The 18019-nt window shown below is 38.6% G+C and overlaps 1 protein-coding gene across 2 annotated transcripts in view; it reads left to right on the plus strand.

Annotated features, from left to right (window-relative positions):
• The window catches only part of TAFA1 (TAFA chemokine like family member 1), a 520519-nt gene extending 507067 nt beyond the window's left edge, over positions 1 to 13452 (plus strand). For both annotated transcript variants that reach the window (XM_032411722.1, XM_032411721.1), the window contains exons 4-5: positions 3459 to 3583; positions 9201 to 13452. In XM_032411722.1, coding sequence (XP_032267613.1) covers positions 3459 to 3583; positions 9201 to 9218 — 143 coding nt within the window. In that variant the 3' untranslated portion in view covers positions 9219 to 13452. The remainder of the gene's footprint in view (positions 1 to 3458; positions 3584 to 9200) is intronic.
• The last annotated feature ends 4567 nt before the right edge of the window (positions 13453 to 18019 follow it).

The following is an 18019-nucleotide window of genomic DNA, read 5'->3' on the forward strand; positions in this document are numbered from 1 at the left end:
TTTTTCATCCATACAATAAATTCAAAATAATCCCCACCTTTAGGATTGCTATGAAGATTAAGATAATATATTTAAAGTACCTAACACAGAAGAGGCCATCAAAAATGTCAGTTGTCATTTTTATTACTGCACTGACCATTATAATTCAAGATATTTACAATTATTTGTTTTTACATTTTTCTTATTACAAGTATCTTCATAAGAAGAATTATAAAAACAGTTAAGTAACATTCATATTAGCTCTCTGTATTAAATCTAATCAATCATTCCTCTTTCAATAATCTGAAGGTTTTAGGTAGCTTCCAGTGTGGGAGAAGAGGGAGCAATTTATAAATCCTCTCTGAATTTTCTTAAAGTTTTTTCAGGAAATATGAGTGTATGAAAAAAAATTAGGAAAAAAGACTATAGTTTGACCTAGGACACGAAGTGATATACATTAAAATGACTGTGTAATGCATAAATCAGAAGCAAAATCAGCCTAATAGCATCTTTAGAAAAGCAACACCGGAATAATGAACTAGATTCTAATAAACCAGAGGGTAATGTCAAAGCATCAAACTCTAATTAGGAGAAGCAAGTGTAATATGAATTTTTAGAGATTATAGGCGGGTCTGGGGACGTTTTAATTCTTAGAAAGCCTTTTGTTTTTCCCTGTGAGCCAGTGCACCTTTACTACCTGGAATTAAAGGTGATCTGTGGGTTTTGAGATGCCTTCTTTTTCCTATTGTCTACATTGTCATTGAGAAGATATTAACGCTTAAGAGAAAGAGAAACTGTTTTGTTAGCTTGCAACAAAGTAGGTCAGCTCGGAGAGGGCAGAGAGCAGCCTAAGGAAGAGGGCACAGTGTCCTTCCGAAGGAAGTAAAGATGCTAAAGCTGACCTTCCTGCCAGTTGTTCATTATTTGTGTGCCTCTGTGGAAAAAAAAAAGTCACAACCGCTAAATGGGAGACTGTCAAGAAAGGCAGTTTCCCGTCAGAGCTAAAATCAGAGGGTTTCCATTCTTGGTGTCGATTCAGGGCAGCTATCGTGAGATATTAGGTGGGATTTCAGGGGACAAGTGTGGCAAATGTCACCAGCCTGTTGCTGACTGAGTGCCGGCCAAAAGGAAGCTTTAGATTGTGGGCTCTCGATAAACACTGCCAAACCCTGACTTTTATCTTATGTTACCGGAAACCTGACAATTTATTTTTGTCCCCTTTCAACACTACAAGTGTTTTTCTTGCTGCCAAAATACATGCATCTCTTATTTACTATTGTCACCTATTAATTCACATAAATAAGTTCTCTTACCTATGACTGGAATATGGCCCTATTCCACATCCTCATCAACAGAGCCCTGCTATTGAAAAGAAAAACACTCCAGGGGGACCTGGGTGGCTCAGTCAGTTAAGTATCTGACTCTTGGTTTCTGCTCAGGTCATGGTCTCCTGGGTTGTGAGATTGAGCCCCACATCAGGCTCCGTGCTCAGTGGGAGTCTGCTTGAGATTCTTTCCCTCTGCCCCTCCCCCACTTGTACCTGCACACTCGTGCTTTCTCTCTCTCCCTCTCCCCCCACCCCCACTCTCTCAAGTAAATAAATAAATCTTAAAAAAGAAAAGAAAAGAAAAACACTCGGGGCGCCTGGGTGGCTCAGTCGTTAAGCGTCTGCCTTCAGCTCAGGTCATGATCTCAGGGTCCTGGGATCAAGCCCCGCATCGGGCTCCCTGCTCAGCAGGGAACCTGCTTCTCCCTCTCCCACTCCCCCTGCTTGTGTTCCCTCTTTCGCTGTGTCTCTCTGTCAAATAAATAAATGAAAAATCTTTAAAAAAAAAAAAGAAAAGAAAAGCACTCTTAGCTCTCATAATCATTTTGTACCCTGTGGAGGATTTGTGTCTTCTGTTACTACTCCGTGTTTTACCAAAATATCACATCGTTTTGCATACGGATAGACCATTTACAAGATTTTACTTGCTATACTTGCACGCTATATTCCAATGGAGATTTATTTTATGTCATTCAGCCTGGTCCACACATAGGGTATGAATCAAACAGAGGCAAAATTACCCTTGGAAAATTCCTTAAATTGACTGGATAATAGAGTAGACATGATTTTGCATATAATATCAAAAGTTTGCAATCCATACACTGGATTCCAAAGGAGGGAAAGTCCAAAGTAAGGGTAGTGTAGAAAGAGGAAAACTTGAATGCAGGTGGATGGCCGGATGTTTAAACCATTCTGCTTGTAAGTTAGCAATGTAATCCCTCTACAGAATGCCTAATGCTCGGTGGGTGGAGAATTTCAACGTGCTCCTGCTTCACTTTGCTGAGGGGGGAGTATCACTCCATTCTGTTTTAATATGAATCCTCTGTGATGTTAACAGATGTCATCTGACCTCTTTGTCTTTGTGAGGAGGAAGCATCATGGTGGGGACTCTTCTTTGGGGGGTAAGGGGCTGAGGGGTGAGTATCTACAGAACTAGGGTTCCCGTCCAGTATGAAAACAGCCAATCAGAAAGTGCTGGAAAGAGACACTGGGAGACATTTTGAGAATTTGGGATGGCAGAAATAATTCTTCTCTCATGAAGGCATTAGGGAAGATGCAGAGCTTCTTGATTTGTGTGGAGTGCATCCAGTCACTATTTTATAAAATCTTACTATCAAAACAAAAATAAAATGGAAAAGTCTAGCCACTTTTTTGTGAACTCCCATGCATTCAAAATACTATAAAAGTTGTACACCTTTTCTTTGGTAAGAACAAAAACAAAAACAAGTCTGTGCTATAAATAGATCCACTAAATTCGTTGCCAGCTTTGTGTTGTGGTCATCTCTGCTATTACCCTGAAAAGTAAGGCTTTTTTATCAGAGGCTTAACTTTCTAAAGTTTCAGCCACATCACATCAAACATCAAAAGGAAACCCAGCTCACATCAAATATAACTTTGATTGTAAACAAATACTTTTATTAATTATTACTCTTAGTTTTTATTTTGCAGGTTTTCTTTCATGCTTTCAGTCATTTTGTTTTTTCTCAAAGGCATTAGGCTGGGGGATAAACCCTAACGCTGGGTGGATAAACTGGGCTTTCTGAAGGAATAGCTCTGTCATTCTGAAGAGCAGTTAATACTTTTGTCCCCTTCCCTGCAAATAAATAGCACAGGTCCTTGGTTTGTGAAAACTAACATAAAATTTCCTCCAAAAAGTATGTCTCCCCAATCCATATGTTTTCATCTTTTATTGTCTGAGGAGATTTTTGACAAAATGTTGCTTGATCAAACCAGGCAGCATAAAATTATATTTGTGATGTAAGACTGATACATGAAAATATTACTCTTCTTCAGAGAGAATTCTTAGCTAGTCATAGAAGCTTAAAGAGAAACTACTGTGCTTCAAAGAGAATTGACACTTCCAGAGGGTCACAGCACCCATGCCCAAGTTGTTTGGATGAATGCAAACACCCTTGTTTCTTGTTTTGTGCAGCTTCCATAGTGATTGGGAAATGGTGGTGTGAGATGGAGCCTTGTCTAGAGGGAGAAGAATGTAAGACACTACCTGATAATTCCGGATGGATGTGCGCTACAGGCAATAAAATTAAGACTACAAGAGTAAGTTTATTTCTTTCAAATGTCTCATGCATGTTACCAACCATACTGTTTACCTTTGTGTTCTATAATCAACCCCCAGAGAAGGTTTGAACAGGAGACAAGAAAGCCTTTTCCCTGACAGAAAACATTCTTAACCATTCATACCGGTTAATCTCAAGTTAGAGATTGTACTTCATTTTTCCATAGTGAGCAGTTCAGTGTTTCTGTGACTGGCTCATAAATAAGGCTGGGTTGCCATAGCCAAAGGAAGAGGAACAGTAATTATTCAAATAATTCAGCCAACAACTATAGTGCTCAAAAGAGCTTATAAAATAAGGGTCTTGCTTAATTCACCCAGATGGTTTGCTGAAAAGGACTGCATTTAAGTACAGCCATTTTCTATAGGTCTTTCAAAGAATTATTTGATGGTCTTTTAAGGAAGTGAAAGGTTTTTGTGATGTGAATTTTCATTCCTTGGTTTCTGTGGTAAAATAAGGAGTTATCTTCAAAATATATAATAACCTGCATAGTGAGGCCATCCAACTCATCAGAATTGGTGTTGTGATGGCAGATAGGAAAGGCCCCGCTAGGCCAGCCATTGACCCTATAGATACTAGATCATAGGAAAGTGTGGGAGTCCTAAAGGGGGGAAGATGGGGGGAGGGGGTTGCACTCAGAGCACTTAAGAAAGTCTTTATTCAAATGTACTACAGAACTATGTTCATATTTTTACAACCAGTAGGGTTACACATATCTATATCATGTGACCGTGAGCCCTGTTACATGTGTATGTATTTTAATGCATTGGGTATTGTTGAAAGCAAGCTCTACTAGTTAAAAATTCCAACATGTTGAACTTGTAGGCTTCCAAAAGGGTGGCTCAAATTTAAAAGGACATCTGTGACTCCCAGCCCTGTATAGTGAGTTTTAAGTTGATCTTTCTTCTCAGCGTTATCTTTTCAAGAAATAAAACTGATACTTGCACCCTTGTGATGCAGAAGACGTAATACCTTATAAAACATATTTTATATATAAAATAAGTAGAGACTCTTTGCATATCAAATTTAGTTGCCCGTATTGACTACAATGAGCAGTAAATGGCTATACCTCCTTGGCTCATGGCCAGGAGAGGTTCCTGAACATCTTAGCCTGTTAACATGTATTTTCATGCACCTGAGATGCTCAGCATGGATTATCATATTTCAATTTAAAGAAACACCCTCAGGAGAGATTATTCGAAAATGAATCCAGTTCATGACATTTACCTCCAGAAACCATCTTCATTAACTGATGGAGAGTGGATTTCAGGTTTCCCTTTGGTTACATTTTGCCTGAAACTAATACCACCAAACAGTCTGAAGATGTCCTCACAAGTTGGTTTTCTGCTATTCTGAATCACGGCCGGTATGATTGGAATTTGATCACCATTACTTCAAGCAGGTTGCTAATATATTTTATTCTGCCAAATCTCCATTTCCTCTTTCAAATGATAACTGATCTCCTTTTATTGAACATAAGCCTGCTCTCATGGTTCCTCCAGACCTGAAACTCAGTAAAGAACAATAATACAAGTCAAATTATTTCAGGATTTAAGTATGTGAAATTCCAAGGGTACCAACTAGGAGACTCTTTGGAAGACAGAATATAAATAAACAAAACACAGAAATGTTAATGCTACTTTTTATGACTGTGTAACTTTCTTTGATTTGGCCTCTGTAGAGTGTATTTTAAAACATATTGTAAATATCTCCCAGACATTTTCTGTTCTCCCAGAAGTACAGTGCAGGTCTGATCACAGTAATAGAGTCTGGAGCGCACTGTGTTTGCTACTGTCCTGGGTGGGCTGAATGCAACCAAGACAGTTGAGTGTACAAGAGAAATAAATCGCCCATGCAGTTGGTTTGAAAGCAGAGGATGTACCTGTTCTAATGTGTGTGTCCATTTCAATCAAGGAAACAAGAGATTGCTCTGTAGTCATGTGAGCAATACATCACTCAACTAATAAATCTCCACACTGTCTTTAGAGAAGGAAAAAGGAAACACGAGGAAAAGCTGTACTTTTTTACACCTTGAGAGGACTCAGACACTATTACTTACTTAATTTTCTTCCCCACTTCCTTACAAAGAAATTCACAGTGAAATACATACTTTTAAACACAAAGGCACAATTAAGTCCAGCTGATACGTACAGGCGCTTTCCCTTCTGTATAAATGACATGCCAACACCAGTCCTTAGACGATGTGCTCCAAAATAGGTTTTATATTAATTTTTCTAGTATGCCCTATGTGATTTTCCCTGTCAGGGTATATAAATACGCCTAAAACTTCAAATATTGCCTCTGGCAGTTTAACTTTTAAAAACAGTTTAATAGACAGATGTACTTTAATTATGAGTCATAGGCTTTCATTGTTCTGTTCTTATCTAAGAAGTAATCTTTAGGATAAAAAAAATCAAGTTCTTAAAGTAAGAAGAAAAATAAAGAAAATCACCTCTGGTTCTTATGTGTAAGACTGATTCAAAGAGAGTGCTCTCAGGAAGAAAAAAAAAAAGAAAAGAAAACATAAAATCAAAAAAGACAGAAGAAACATGCCCAGCTTGTTAATAGCAACTGAGAGTTTCCTTCATACTGTTAATTTTTAAAAGTAACTCCAATATGAAGAAATTTGCAAGATAGAGTCCAAGATGTCATTTTTCCTTATATAGGTTTTTTTCAAAACCTTATCATCCCAAGCCAAATCCTCAGCAGTCTGTGAAATGTAGATAAACAAAAGATATTTCAAACTGTGATCTAATTCAGACTTTCATGATGCTCATTTTTTTAAGGAGGATGGAAAGTAGAAATTCATTGTTTCATTTATTTTTTTTGTTTTTTCTTTTTCTTTTTCTTTATTTGTTTTTTAATTATGTTTCATTTAAAGGACCAGACACAGCAGAATGGGAACTAGCCAGGGTTAACGGGCCACAATCTGAAGGAAAGCCTTGAGAAAATTAGATCTAGGTGATAATATAACGTACAGAAGGAAGGAGAAAAGATAAGTAGAATCAGGTACAGGCTTCCCTTTCAGGAGATTGAGGAGAATAAACCTAAGGAAAAGAGGAAGCTTCCTGAATGTCATTTTACAGAGAGAAAATAGTTACCCTTGAGAAGTTTTCCAAAACCTAGCAAGGGGTACAATAAAGCTGGTGACAGAAACCCACCTGGGGAGAAGTCTGGTACATCTGGGTGAAGTGTCAAGGCTAAATTTTAACCCTATTCCCTCTTAACCATTGCTTCAATTGTTTCATTAAATTGCTTTGTTGTTAGTCTGTGGCAAGACTCACCAATCCTGATAGTGACAAGAGATCTTCTCTTATGGTTTTAGAAACCTGTTGGTTTATTTCTTTTCTTTAAACATATATATCAAAAACATAAGTTTGAAAGTTGATGACGCTATTGGAAAATTGGCTCTGTAGATTCTGGATTTGCCAATCTCCAAAATCAGATGAGCTAATTCCCTATAATAGATATTATATTTAATATATACAAAATAATAAGGTATAATATGGTATATGTGTTTTAAAAAAAGAAAGTTGGGGATGCTGTATCCAATGCATTCAGCCCTAAATGTATACTCTGTGTATTCAGGAATGATGCCTTAATTTAGAAAGGTAGACTTCTCCCTGGAGAAAATAAGTTGTTTGACAATGCTGTAAAAATTCACATGTAAAAAGTGAACATTCGTTGTTTGGGGACATAATGAGGAAGGGAATAAAATGAGGAGAAAACTAAAGGTGCTTGGAAGGAAAAATCAGCAGGTTAAAATAGCAGAACATAATCTGGTATAATACCTGGGAACGTATCAGGCGACTTCGTTAGTATCTTTCAGACTAATGAGAAAATCAACAGTTAGATTTCCACAAGGTGGAGTCAAGTTGCCTTCCCTAAAAGGGTGAGTTAGCAGACCTCCGATTGCATACCTAAGCACAATGGCTGTCTTGTCAAATTGATGTTTTACACAAATCCGCTACATTCATTTGTCCACACCCTCCTGGGCCCATCCTCCTAATAGTGACTCTGACCCTGCATGTCTCCATCCATTCTCATCAGCCAATGCTTTTTATATTAGAGAAGTGTAAAGTACCAGCTTTGACATATCCAAGCTTTATCATTCAAAATTCTCTCAAAATTTCCACCTGGTCTGAAGTGTTATGAAAGCCTTTACAATCCTGATGTCCAGACCATTTTGCATGAACTACCTTTAAGAGACAAGGGTAGGAATATGGAGCAGTGCAGGGGGAGGTGGATTTGGAAATGGCAAGAAGGAAAAATAAATCAATTTATGCTGTTACAATTGCCCCTGGGTTAGAGTGAACTCATTCATTTCTTTAACCAACAAATATATTTAAGCCTCTTCTATCTAAAGTTAGTGTATTAAGGTTTTAGGGATGTGATGGTAGATACGACCCATCTCCTGTTCTTCCATGAAGGGTAGGGCCTAAGGTTGGGGGGTACCATGGGGGTGGGAATGGCAAGTCGATAGAAAGGCAATTCCAATTCAGTTTTGTAAATGTCACTTTCTCCCTCCTTTTGATGAAGAAGAAGACAGTGGAAACAGAAGGTGATAAACACTACTAGAATGTAGGAAACCAAAGTTTGGAAGAATCTGTTATTCATATGGAGAGGATAAAAAAATAAATGTGTGAAGATTTCTCATACATGCTGCCCTGGGCGCAACCAACTTTTGAAAGCAAACTTTTATTACTGTTCCCACCCAACCCTGAAACCTTTTCATGGACTCCACGCCTGGACTCAGAACACTCAATTCCTAAGACTATAAAGAACTAAGAGATGATGAAGAAAAATGCCTATGTCCTAGAACTCTAAAGTAGAACCTTCAACTCTCTTAGAATCATCATTTCTGCCCCAAACCAGTGACTCTCTGTGCATGCATCCTTTTGAACATTAGAGTCTTTGGGACCATATTCAAATATATTAAATGGTACCAGTAGTGGTAGGAGTATGCTCTTGGTTGCCCTTGAGTACTATGTCATTGGGAGGAAGAGTTCCTCATCCTGCAAGGGTCTCCTGTGTTCCTAAGAAAATGTGTTCTAATCTTGGCAGTGACTTTACCTTATGCCACCCCTTTAACATCTTATAGCCGGTCAACTTGACAAGGCCACGGAATGACCTACTCAGTTCAAATTCTCATCAAACACACTGGACTAACTACGTATTCCGAAGGGCCCAGTGCAAGAATGAAAACGCAGGCCTCTTGTTCAAAAATTAGTAATAATTTCAAGACTGCAATAGCAGGTCATTAAATGAAGTGTGGGGCCCTGTTCAGCACAGGACTCTGTGCAACTGTGTAGATCATGTGCCCATGAAGCCAGTCATGGTTATTCATGCTCCAGAGTCTATCTCCTCAGCTGTGGCAAAATAAAAGTAATGAATTGATAAAAAATACGATGGCCTGTCAGTGTGCTTTTTGATCACCATTTGAGAACTACGGCTCTAGATTAACATTTTTGGCTTCAGAGCACTTGAAAGAAGCAACGTACTATAAATTCAAGATGTCCTCATTTTCTGCCTATTCACCTTTCTTTATGCCTTCATTTTGTTCTTTTCTCCCTGAAATTTCTTTCTTTCTTTGGTTTCAGATTCACCCAAGAACCTAATGGAAGCATTTGTTATAGTAGCAAAGGAAAATCACCTCTGCGGAAAATACATTTTAAGAATTTAAAACATCTTACACATTACAAGCCAAATGGATTTCTTATTTGCACTTTGACTGGTTACCAGATAATCACAGTGCTTTTACTGTGTGTCACAAAGTATCCTATAGTGAGAAGACCCCGCGCTTTTGGCAGCACCATGGAAAGTGGGTTTAAAAAAAAAAAAAAAAACGGTTTTCTCAATGAAAATTTTTGGGATTACGAAGAACGATCAACTATCTTCTAATTTGGATCTATAGTTACTTTGTACCATTTTAAATATATGTATATATATAATATTTTGAAATATTATATATTCTCTTCAAGAAATGAACAATGCCACAGGTTGAGACGGCTGGTGTACCTCTTTGAGTTTGGATGTTTTGTTTTGTTTTGTCGCAGTTTCTTTTTTTACTGGCAAGGAAGAAGACATGTGCCCCTTTTGAAATTTCACCATGGCACTCACACTGGAAGGCCAGCTACAGGTGGACTCCTGGAATCTGAGGCATCATAACCATACTGAATCGAGAGCTTCCTTCTGTTTCTACCGGATGGCCCAAGGAAGCACATCGTCCTGTTTTATTGCTTTCTACCCGTGCAATATTAGCATGCAAGCCTGGCTTACATAACCATACTTTATATTCAATTGATATATAATAACCATTCTAACCTCTTCCAGGAAAATATTTTTAGAACTACTAGCTTTTCCACAGATAAGACAATGAGGATTCTTGAGGGAGCGACTCCACCATGCTATTAAGACTCTGGCAAAATTATGGTAGAATATGGATCCCTGTGTTAATAAGTTCTGTAAATACAATGTCTTAAGGCTTGGTATAGCTGTCCTAGACTGAAGAAATATCCTCCGATTAAATCCAAAGCCTGGCATCATTAAGTACATAGTGCTGTAGCCACAAGTCTTATCACGGCACCTCTTTCTATGTTTGATTTGCTTTTTCCAAGAGTATTCAGATCTCTTCTGAATCTGAAGATTCAGGAAGACCATTAAAGCAATTAGGTTTCAGAATGATCTATGTGACCAAATGCTGGACAGCCCTATTAAAGTGGTAAATAACTTCTTTCTAAACCTACTTGTCCTCTTTATTTGCCATGTATTTGTCCTGAGTCAGCTTTAGCCAAATCCAGAGAACACCCTGCTTAGAGACTTGTAGTCAGCCAGCATTTTTTTCCATGAGGTCTTTGCTGCCATCCCAGCCAGTATTTCTAATCCCAGTATTTTGAAAATCAGAAATTCATTACTATAACTGCTGTGTTCTTAGCCCACAAAATGAAATGTCAAATCCCATTATTGGGTTTCTGTACTGGCCACTTAGATGAGACATATGGGGCTCACTTCTAAAAAAGAAACTTCTGTCCATCTTCTCTTTTTAAAAGTTACTCAGATGATGATTATAGAAAAGAAATATCTATTTATTATCTACCTGGGATAGCATAATAGTACTATACATTCCTGTTACTTAACCTAGCATATTTCAAGTATATCTGTTTTTTCTCCAAAGCCTTCTCTCTAGAATACATGTTGTTAGGGCCTCTTATTACATCACCAGCACAAGTGGTCCCCTAGTGTGGATTTTTAAAGCTAAACCTCAGGTAAAATCTAGAGGTTCCTTCATGTCTACCAATATAGCTTGAAGTCTGATTGAATATGTAAATACTCTAATCAGATAGATTGATTCTGTATCTCAAATGCCTATAAAGAGCATCCAGAAATGGAAATGGAATCCTAATTGCAAAATCTAGGCTTTCCAAATACTTTCACAAATATTTGCCAGAAGATAGCATAAAATTCATATAACCAAATCAGAATCCCTTGAATTTATGGTCCATATTCATGTACCAAGTAATATATTAGCAATTGACTTTCACCTGTAAACTTCAGAGTAAAACCTGAAATCATGAATGCAAAGAATTATCTGGAATAGTACTTCCCCAAATGGGGAGGAAAAAAGCTTCCATAATCAAATACATTGGGAAAAAGTTTTTAAATAAAATAAAACAGAAATATTTACTGAGGAGACTTTCAGAGCCTTTAATACACCAGAAGTGATGTATGTCTTCAAGAAAGACTAAAACATGGGTTGCCAAGTCAAGAACTTCCAGAATCCAGACATGTAAGGTGGTTACTTGACAAATGGACAGTACATCCCTGCCTAATGAGAAACAGCAAGAAATTATTTCTGTGTGAGGACATATTCACTGCCTTGTCACATCTTCAGTTTTTTTCAATAGAACCAGAAATCTGGATTTTTATATAAAATCTCCTAACATTCTTAAATAAGATTAACTAATATGAGATGTTTGTCATTAAAAATTCTACAAGCATTATTATTGCCCCCAAATTCCCTGATCATGTGGCTTTTTCTAGGAGATGAATGTTTCCTGGAATACCCTTTTAAAAAAAGCATTAGTCCTAAATGAAAATCCAATGGGAAGAAAAAAGAATATTCTCTTTTCTATGGACTCATGCATACAGACCCTTCTCACAATTTATGATATGTGGGGCTCACAGCTTCTCCTGTTCTGTAACCAGAGCCTGTAAGTCAATGAAAGAGTCTAGAGGCCCAGGTCTGTCAGTTCATTTCCTAGTGATCACTTCATGCAATAACCTCCCTTGGAAAGACCTAGAAGAAGAGAGAAGGGGGGAAAAGACCACATCAGAATCAGGCAACCATCCAATAAAACAGTGCAAATATTTGTAAATGTCATCAAATTCAATCTGGATTCATCAAGGTCCTTATACAAATGTGTGAACCATCAAGTTGTACTTAAATTGGACCCACCCCAGTTAGGGGGATTCAGTAGCTATCCCGTGCCTACATCTATTGTTTAAAAACTTTTATCATGTATTGCTGGTAATAAAGAGCTTGGTGTGGTATGACTAATAATGATTTTTGAGCTTGTACATCAGGTGTGATAAATAATGTTCTAACATAATTAGAGCAAATGGAAAGGGCTTTATCCAGAACCCATCTCTGGGTAAAAAGGAAAATATGGCTCATTTCATAAGACAGATTTTTTAGTTAGGTAAAGCTTATTTCTTGACTTTTTTGTATGTGTGATTAGATTTATCTCTTAATGGATTTGGCAAGCACACTGAGAAGTTTTACTACTAGGCTTTTTTCCGTTGTCGAATGATGAAGAATGTTTTCACCAACACACAATTCGACATCATTTTCTGATCAAATCCAGTGTAACTTTCACAAAGCAATGGTTTTATATAGGGCAGTATATTATGCCACCTTGACATTGTCACTGATGTAAGTTATGAAGGGTATAAAAATTGTTTATATGAGGAGATCCACACATTCCTCACCTCCATAGGATACGCACTCCATCCTGGAAGCTTAAATGGCATATCATAATATGAGTTTTTCTTTTAATTAAGCTTGACACTTCCATTTCAAAATCTATTAAGGTTTACCTGAAAAAGAAGTGAACCATTTTCCTTTTCATGAGCTGTCTGCTTTCCAAATAAAAGATTTAGTGTCTAGTAAATTCTAGGGCTCAAGCCACCTCCATCTAGTGGATAAATATAAGAAAACAAGATATAAGACGTACTAAAAAAAGTGAGGGCTCAGGACTAGTGACAGCAGTGGTAGAATCGGATGACCTAGTGCCCACGGGCATCATGCAAAGTGATAAAGCAGAATCATGTTCACACTTCAAAGTAAATTAAATAGAAAACCATTAATTGCATGCGCACATACACACACACACGTATCTACTGTTAAAGATTTAAAATGTTTAGGTTGAATAGGCGGGGGTTTTTTCCTCGTAAAGCTCTTAGGGACGTATCAGGAGATGTGGTGGCATGCTCTCACATCATTGGTCTGCGAGTGGCTCTCATTTATTTATTTATTCATTATTTAGTTTGCTTCACTTTTTCCCAGGTGTTAAGCTCTCATTTATTCGTTTTGGCAGCTAGATGCATTATTTAAAAAAATAATAATTATCAAACATGAAAGCCAGGACCCCAGCCATAAGTGACTGTGTTTATAGACCAGGCAGTGTATATGCAGCCCTAATTCCCACCTGTTCAGAGAGTAGACTCATATGCACGTGCCGAGGAAAATCTGGGACCAGACTTGCCTTAAGATAGTGGCTGTCGGGAGCCTGAGTGGCTCAGTCTGTTAAACGTCTGCTTTCAGCTCACGTCTGCCTTCAGCTGAGGTCATGATTCCAGGATCCTAGGATCGAGTCCCATATCGGGCCCCCAGTGGGTAACCTGCTTCTCCCTCTCCCTCCTCCCCTCCCCCCCTGCTCCCCCATTCTTATGTGCTCTCTCTCAAATACATAAATAAAATCTAAAAAAAAAAAAAAGACAGTGGTTGTCAACCATTTAGCCACGGTACATGGATGTGTGGCCATACATCATGGAGTGGGCTGGAAGTGACTCCTTATTATTAATCAAGTCTGCAAATACATCTTAAAAGGAATTATAATTGGCTTAAGGGTAGTTCTCAAACAAGGCCCAAGAGGCCTATGTGCCTATAGGCACTAGCCAGGTAACACTAGTTAGTTAACCAGGGTCACATGTGAAAGCCTAGGCACACAGTGATGAGGCTGGAGACCTGATACGACAGGGTTCTAGCAGCCAGCATTTGGTCCCAGACTTAGGGAGCCAGGGTGGCCCAGTTCTTCTGTTTTATTTGTTGTTGTTGTTGTTATTCTTGTTGTTGTTTGGGGAAAATCCAGAAACTTAGAGGCTTGTATGAATTCTCCAACCCATTGAATTTTCATTAAAAGAAAAGGACTAAAGACTCTGTTCTGTCCATGAAATATCAGTTTACAAGTCTGGCCTAAAATTACATTATTCTCATGGATTTGCATCCTTGTGCCCATCTTCCGGTGGTAGAGAAAGCAATGGAGTTAGAGCTTGTTTGAAGTTCATTGCACTTAACCTGCAGATTGTCTTACTTTTCCACTGAGAATACTGTGGGTGCAGCAACAGACCTCAACTGTCCTTGACTGGGGACACTTGCCACGGTTGCAAAAAGGGGTCAGCCACTGGCTAGAATGGAGTTGATTGATTGAAGTTCTGTAAATTCCAACCTGGGGGTCACAAGCTGGTGTGGGAGCAAAATTTAGGGACTGGAAGGGGGCAGTATAAAGTCAGCAGAACCCATCAGTTGGTGCTAATAGATATGAGAAGCTTGTACATTTATTTTAAAGAATGTTACGAACTGGCTGTCCGATCAGGATGGCCTCCTCTCTGCTTCCATGTTCCACACATACCCTCCCATACATGCAGATTCTTGATTTCCTTGTTCCCTGATCTGGATCTTCCTCCAGATTTAGAAGCTCTTAAAGTTTCTCACCCCTCCCCCATCCCTGCCATTCACCTCCGCACTGACACATTTCTTCTTCTCTCTTTCACACTGTATCCATTGAAAAGAACCCTAAGACTGTAAGCCAGAAAAGCTCCCCCCCCCAAAGATTCAAGTCCTTGTTCTCCACTTATAACCGAGAAAAGCCTGTACCCTCTGAGTTTTCATGTCTATAAAATGGAGATCATGCACAAAGTTTAAAGGTTATGGGAGGATGAGGGAAATAGAGAAAATGGAAATATTTTATAAATGCAAAGCAGCAGGTGACCTGTGGTTGTTGTGCTCTTCTTCTCAGATTCCTATGATTGTGTGTCACCTAGATGCTCCCTGTGTCAATGCTAGCCCCATTCAAAGCAAAACAAAACAAAACAAAATCAAACTTAGGTAACTAACAGCCAAAATATGATTTCATATTCTCTTTCTAGAAAGCTCTAGGACTAGACTGATCTTGCTCAACTTTGTAGGATTTGCCATTTGCCATTACCACTGCTAATGTTTTTAAGCCAGTATAACTTACATTCAAGCATTGGTGTTGGCACAAGCAAGTAATTGCATGTTGGAGAAGGCACCTTGCTGGTGTCCAGAATGTTCATCCAGAACTTGAATCACTGATGACCTGATCTATCTGCTGTGTAAGACAATTTTCAGCAACTGCACACAGTGTCATTACCTGGCTACTTTTTTCCCACATCCAGCCTGTCATTCAGGCTATTGTCCTAGCAGATTCTTATGTGACTCTTGTTACGACAGAGGTATGACCTTTCATTGTCCACTCTTATAGCTACCACACTGGTAGATACTGCTTTCATTCATTCATTCACTCGTTCATTCAATTACCAAGTACCTGTTGAGTAGTTACTACATGTCAGGCACAGTACTAGATACTGAAGATAATTTCAGATTTTACATTATTCTAGGGGAAACAGACAAAAAACAGTGAATAAGTAATTATAAATCATGATAAAAGAAATACAAAAGGAGCCACAAAAGTAAATAATGGGAGAGAAACATGAGCTTGTGGAAGGATAAGAGGGGAGTGTCTCTTGGAGGAGGTGGAATTTAGTCTAAGAACTAGAGGGTAGCAGGAAACAGCCATGCAGAGAGCCAAACGGGGAGTGAGGGTGAGCAGGGTGGGTGTTGCAGGTGGACAGATTAGTATAGGTGAAGGCCTTAGCCACGGGGGACTTCTGTGTGTTTGTAAGCCTGAGAGAAAGTCTCTTTTAGTTTGTTGTCAAAGCAGAGTAGTTAGAGCAAAGTGGCATGAGTTTGGGGAAGTAAACTTGGAGTCAGATCATGGGGCTACACAAAGAGTTTGAGTTGTATCTAAATGTGGCAGGAAGAGATGAAAAAAGGTTTTTAACCAAGGAGTGAAACAGAGTAATTTATACTTATACCAGACACTATTGGTGTCCATCTGGATCCTTCCCTTTGGTCCTATACATGTACAGGGAAGACCAGACATCTCAGGGAGTCAGGAGAGCAAGCATTAACCACTGGCAGATGGAACTTGATGTACAAATTTCCCAGCTTCCTCATTCCCAGGTGGGACAACTCTGAAGCATGTTGAAGCATCTATATCATGACTGTTGAGTAGAACTTTCTATAGTGTGAAAATGTTCTTTATCTGAGCTGTCCAATATGGTAGCCACTAGCTACCTCTGGCTATTGAGCACTTGAAATGTGTCACCTGTGACAAAGGAAATGATTTTTATTTTTATTTAATTTTATTAACTTAATAGATAGCCACATGTGGCTAGTGGCTACCTTATTGGACAGCACAGTTCTAGTCTCTGAGAGATTCCAAGTGGGATTGAGGCCCAGCTGCCCAAAACCTCCTCATAAACACACATTTTATTGGCTTCCCTTCATTCCTGTCTCATGTCCTCATTTCCTTACCAGTGCTGCCTAGATTTATCTCTCAAATAAACTACTTGCATTGAAATCTCTGTCTCAGGGCCTTCCTATGGAGAGACCCACCTAAGGCAATGTTAAGGTGACTACTCTATTCCAAAAAAAGAAATCAGTGGGAAGGGCACACAAGTGGAACTGAAGGGGCCAGTAAGGAGGTTTTTATACCAGTTAGTAAACATAGATGGAACACTTTCCTGTCGAAACCTGGGCACAGATCAGTGAATTCTGCTTTTCCTTTTATGGAGAAGCTGGGAGCTTACATTCAGGTCTCAACTACATCCACAGATTCCATTTCATAGGCTTAGTTATCCAAGGCCGTCTTGATGAGCTAAGAGTAAGGCTGCGCCACGTCTCATAAAAGTAAGTCATAATGAGAAAGCTTTTAGTCCCTTCTGATTTGACCTACCTCATTGTCAATGAGCAAAGTTTAAATTGAATTACTAATGAGAAAATTTCAAATTTGTCTCTAATCCTAGTATTTTCTTTCACCAAATGGTAAAACTAGTATGGCATTCTAGAAAATGTAGCAAAGAACCCTAATCTCTAGCCCTCATTTAGGGAATCATTAACACTCTTGAAGCGGTTCTCAGAAATGACATTCTGTGTAGACAATACCAAATCATCCCAATAGGAGAAAATGGTGGCCTAAAGGGCCAGTGTGGAAATTTAAAGGGCATAACTGAAAGATCTAGGAAAGTCACATAATCAGGAAAGACTGTATAAGAATGACAGAGACCTCTAACAATATCATTATGAAGGCTAAATGAATTAAAGACTAAAATTGACTTCCAGAAATAGTAAGGTCATCCTAAAAAGCATCTATGTTCAAAGCAAGTAGGACAAATCTGCCTAAAGCCAGGAATGTATAGGTGATAGAGAATTCAGGTTTTTCCCAAGCAACTATTTTATTTCTCTTTTCTTTTTCCTATGTTAATGAAAACTATCTCCTGCCTAAAACATCTGAAAGGAATATTGTTCAGAAAGAAGTAAACTCAAGATAGCCTCTAGCTCTCCTCAGTGGTTCAAGTGGTTCAAGCAGTGATCAGGGGAGGGGGATAGCTCTGCTTTGTACAATTTATTGATTTCTTTAGTGTAAATACTCCCACCACAGCTGATTTCAAGCTGCCAATGTGAAGTAGGGAAGAGATGTGCACCATTGACTCCCACAGCCAATGAGAGCTGACTCCAGCATATTACCACCTCTGTGAAAGAAATCACAAAGCTTTCAAATCACCAAACTATCAAAAAATGACCACACTACTGACAGGGAATTTTGAGGTATCTGAGAGAGGCACCCGAAGTCTAGTATTGGTTAAGTATAGCTACAATTGTTGAAAAGAAGAAGTGAATTCTTAAAAGTATAGACCAGTGACCCTGAGGCTAGCCCAGGGCAAGATTTTGCAGTAGATGATTTAAGGGATTTCTGTGAATAATTAGGCAAGCAGTGATCACCAGGAGCCAACTTGCATTCACCAGGAAAAAAGTCATGCCAGGCACCTTTATCAC

This window comes from Phoca vitulina, unplaced genomic scaffold (genome assembly GCF_004348235.1).
Source record: "Phoca vitulina isolate PV1807 unplaced genomic scaffold, GSC_HSeal_1.0 scaffold13, whole genome shotgun sequence".
In the NCBI taxonomy this organism is placed as follows: Eukaryota; Metazoa; Chordata; class Mammalia; order Carnivora; family Phocidae; genus Phoca; species Phoca vitulina.